Here is a 4,625-nt window from a genome sequence, read left to right as displayed (position 1 = left end):
TCTTCATCTGATGCCGATAGGCATAGGTCACCTTCCGTCTGGAATCTTTTGGCGCATCGAATTCGATGAGCAGCACCTGTGACTTAGGCCATGGACCTCTTGTTTCTCACTCGGCTTGCCAATGTTGACCTGCATACGAGCGAGTCCTTCGACTGCGAGGAATGCTTTGGCCATGGTCCTTACCAGAAACAGATGTTATTCCTCATTCTCCTGGGAACACTCTTTACTCATTCCCAAACCCTCGTGGTGTCCCTCGTCACCAGCGACGTCGACCACTGGTGCAAGATGCCCGGGGGCTTCAACATCTCTGAAGCCGACTGGAAACACATCGCCATACCGAGGGAGACTGACGGACGCTTCAGCAGTTGCCGCGTTTACGAACGCTGCAAGCCACCGGCTGAACACGACGCATCAGAGTCGACGCAGGACGTCCACGCTGTAACGCCTACGGTGTCATCCTGGTACAACAGATGTTTTCCTGACCAAGTCCAGGATATCAACAGTAGACGCGATGCACCTTGCGAAGCTTGGGACTACGACGTTCACACGGCTGAGAGCAGCGCAGTGAGCACATGGGACATGGTGTTCGAGCGAAAGGTGATGCGGGTCGTGCTCGCAAGCATGCAGAGCTTCGGCGGTGTTTTTGCTCTCGTTCTGGTCGGATCCATCGCGGATTAGATTGGTAGAAAGACGTTGCTCCTCGGATCGGCCATTCTGCTGTTTATCTCCACAATATGTACGTTCGTGGCTACGGGTTACACGTATTATGCGATGGCTTGTTTCCTGGCAGGTACTAGCGTGACCGTGAACAGAGTTTTCACCTTCATCTTGCCGTTCGAATCAATGACGCACGCTCACAGGCCACAGCAGGTCCTCTTCCTGGCCGTCATAGGCATAGCTCTAAGCGAGGTATGGACTGTCGTTATCAATCTGATCCTCATGGACTGGCATCTGAAGCAGGTCATCTTCCTCGCCCCGATGGCTCTGCTCCTTCCCACACTGTGGTTCGTGCGAGAGTCACCCCGCCGGCTGGTCGCGAGAGGAATGCTCGACGCGGCTGAGGTGGTGATGATGTGGGCGGCGACGATCAACAACTTTCCGCTTCCGGCAACGGCGTGTCTTGTGCAGAAGCTGAGGGAGCATGTCAAGAACCCCGCGGTTTGTGAAAGTGGCGACAGAGGGGACTTGCTCGATGCGCGATCTCTCCAACGACGGGCGCTGGTCATGTTCGTCGTAGGTTTTTCAATATCGTTTGTCTTTTACACCGATGCTGTGTCCCTGGTTCAATACAAAGAATTTTGGGTCCCAGCCTTCAAGATCATCGTAACAATGCTTCCGTACGTAGTGATGCACTACCTCATCCCCGGTGTCAAACAACTTGCCACTGTACTTGGCGTTTGCTTCGTTCTGGTTGCCTGTATACAGTGTGCCCTCAGTATCGTGGCCGCTGCCACATTAGGCAAGCTCACTCAGGCCTTGCTCGTATTGTCGAAGGGTGTCTGCAATGTATTATTAATCCATTGTATGACCTACGTCATGGAGCTTTTCCCTTCGGCACTTCGAGGTGGCGTCGGTTGCTGGTCGTACGCTTGGTGTCGTGTCGCAGCCATGTGTGCAGTTCTGATCCTCTTTCTAGAGCCGGCCGGATACACAGGCCTGGTCTTCGCATTGACGGCCCTGTTGCCTTTCGGGTCTCTTCTCATCATACCTGCTCTGCCGAAGACGACGGTGGTTGAGGAAGCCAAAATCGTGACCCGAGACCCCACAGACCACAACAAAATATATATGGATCACACGAAGCGGACACTAGACAGCAAAATGCAGCGCGTAAAATCCCCAGGCCTCGAGCATGAAAAGCACCCGGTCATCCACTAAGAGGAGTCGAAAGAGCGCTGGCAGTAGCTGCTCTGGCAGTCTTAACACGCGTCCCCAGGAAGGAAGTATGTTTATTTACAGAAAGGCAGAGAGGTCGGCCTGAGCGATAGCTTGCTCTAGCCTGCTACTCTACACTGGGGGAAGGGAAAGGGGAAAAGAAAGATTAATGGATGACGATGGTGAGGTAGAGAGGTAAGTATGTAGTGTTCTTTCTAGATGAGACACATTTTATAGCCGCGCACATAGTCCAGTTGTTTCTAAAAAGGTAATAACTGCTCTTGTGACCGCAGTTGCATTGTTGGTGTCTGGCCAAGAGCCCAACATGGTCTCATCAGTTAATGACCTACTGCGATATTGTTCAGTAGAAGAAATCAGTGTTTGTCGTTCACGTGTGTATGCTGGGCAGACACAAAATATGCGCTCAAGTGTCTCTGGCACATCACAGTGTTCACAATTAGGACCGGTGTCACTGCGACCGATGATGTGTGCGTAACGTCTAGTGTACGCTACACCAAGACGAATGCAGTGGATCATACTTGTGAGTTGCCGTTTCAATTTAGGAGGCATGCGGAACCTCATTTCCGGGTCCCATTTGTGAAGTCGCTGGTGTCGCCGTTCCGGTTTGGTCCAGTGCTGAAGTGTGTAGCTGCGCATCACGCAGCGAAGCAGGGCGTTCGTGTCGGCTCGTGAAAACGCAATGCGTACTTCAGGGGCACTGCTTAAGGCACGCGTCCCCAGAATACTAATGAACCAGTAGCGGAATGAATGCACTGGAAGCTCAGTGGAACCACTTGAAAATCTTCTGTTTTGCAAGCGATTTAGAAATTATTTTGAGGATTTCATAGTAGCTGTAACTTTTTCTTTTGACGGTATTGTCATACAGTGCCATTAAATAAATAAATGCGTTGCATAGTGGTCTTTCACTTTCCCAAGGCCAAACGGTTCGTTGCGTCTTTGAGAGCAAACAGTAGGCTTTGTAGAGACAGCACGTAGCCGAAACAGAATATACACAACTGTTCTTGGTAAGTTGCCATGGCTTGTCCAGAAACACTGGAGGCAAAAACATCACACTTCTAACAGGTGTTTATTCATCCTTTCTTTTGTAGGAAGTGTTCCGTGCCGTTCTGAATAACCCAATAAAAGCATTATAAATTCCTGCATAGAAACGAATGATAACTAATGAGGCCAGGGTGGATACGTGCGTGCGTTGTCTTGTATTATTCGTGGTGGTGGGTGAGGGAAAGCGCCTGTCCATGACAGCAGAGGGGTGACTGGTTGAGGAGGAATATTCACAGTGAGCATGTACATGGCGGGCTAGGGCTTGCTCCATTGCTTGTTCCTTGATATATGGTTCCTATCCACTACGGTGGATTGGCCAGACAACCAGCGTTTATTATAATTTTTTTGTTATATTGAATAGGGAGCCCGATTTGTGCTTGCTGTGCTGCGCGAAAGCCTCTAATGCGTATGGGCTGCAGGAGCTGAACAAGTACCTCCATGAACCACAGATTCCCTAAAGATGAGTGCCAAGGAAGTCATGGCTCAGATATTTTGGATGATTTGGTCGTGAGAAGGAAAGAGAGGAGGAGTGAAGATTGTAGACTATAGCATAGACATCTGTAACGTTGTAGAGCCAGGGGCCAAGAAAAGGTGAGGGTGAAAGGCAAAGGGTGAGGGAGTACATAGCATGATTTGACGCACGGGGGTAGAGGAGGCAGTAGGGACGAAGGTTGCATACATGCCAGAGAAGGCCCGCAGCTCGCCGTCGCCTTGTCAGCTCTTTCTATCAGCTCTGCACAATTGCAGCCGAGAACTGAGACTCACGCTACCCAACAGAGGTGACCTTGGCGGCCCGTGACGTCGGTGCACTACGCAACACTATCTATCTATCTATCTATCTATCTATCTATCTATCTATCTATCTATCTATCTATCTATCTATCTATCTATCTATCTATCTATCTATCTATTCAATAGACAGATTCCCGGGCTCAATAATATATCTATCTATCTATCTATCTATCTATCTATCTATCTATCTATGTATCTATGTATCTATCTATCTATCTCTCTGTCTGTCTGTCTGTCTGTCTGTCTGTCTGTCTGTCTGTCTGTCTGTCTGTCTGTCTGTCTGTCTGTCTGTCTGTCTGCCTGTCTCTTCTAAGGCAAAACAAAACTTGTTTCAACTTTAAGTTGCAAGTTTAGTTCACCGTACTTGCAACAATTACAAACGTTGGGTTCAGAACAGAGCAGAGGCAGCTTGGAGGCTTCCTTCTGAAAGCGACTATTTTTTTTAGCAAACATAGTATTGCGATAGCAATTATATGCATATCAGCTGAATTTCGCCGCCGGCATCGGTGTGGCCGTCGGCGTCGATGTCATGCACCGTATATGTATACGTATCTATAGATATATATGAATACGCGAGAAAGAAAAAAATTAAAAAAGACTCCAGCGTGCAGAATGGAACGTGGGACCTTCGCGCTGTGAATGCGAGGCGTTACTCACTGAGTCCCCGAGAGGTACCTCCTTCAACGTTCAAACGGCAAGCTATTTATATCTACCAGTAACCTCTGTTGGCAGGCATCTAGGGGGGGGGGGGGCTATTCTGTTTCCAGCATTATCAGCAAGATGGCGCAATGAGCGCGCGGCAGCTCTCACCTCTCACGCGTGCTTTGGCCCCCGGAGAGGAGGGTAGTGAACGATCTGTCACGCGCCCTTATCTCCCGGCGGGGAAGATCATACGTCTT

At 49.5% G+C, this 4,625-nt stretch overlaps 1 protein-coding gene across 1 annotated transcript; it reads left to right on the top strand.

Moving 5' to 3' along the window:
* Positions 1 to 843: 843 nt before the first annotated feature.
* LOC142769314 (solute carrier family 22 member 13-like) lies at positions 844 to 1,875 on the top strand. The gene has a single exon (XM_075872454.1). It carries the CDS (start codon positions 844 to 846, stop codon positions 1,873 to 1,875), a length of 1,032 nt encoding a protein of 343 aa, XP_075728569.1.
* The last annotated feature ends 2,750 nt before the right edge of the window (positions 1,876 to 4,625 follow it).

Source organism: Rhipicephalus microplus, chromosome 8 (assembly GCF_043290135.1).
Source record: "Rhipicephalus microplus isolate Deutch F79 chromosome 8, USDA_Rmic, whole genome shotgun sequence".
In the NCBI taxonomy this organism is placed as follows: Eukaryota; Metazoa; Arthropoda; class Arachnida; order Ixodida; family Ixodidae; genus Rhipicephalus; species Rhipicephalus microplus.
Note: the sequence above shows the minus strand (reverse complement) of the source record. Positions and strands in the feature narration are given on the sequence as shown.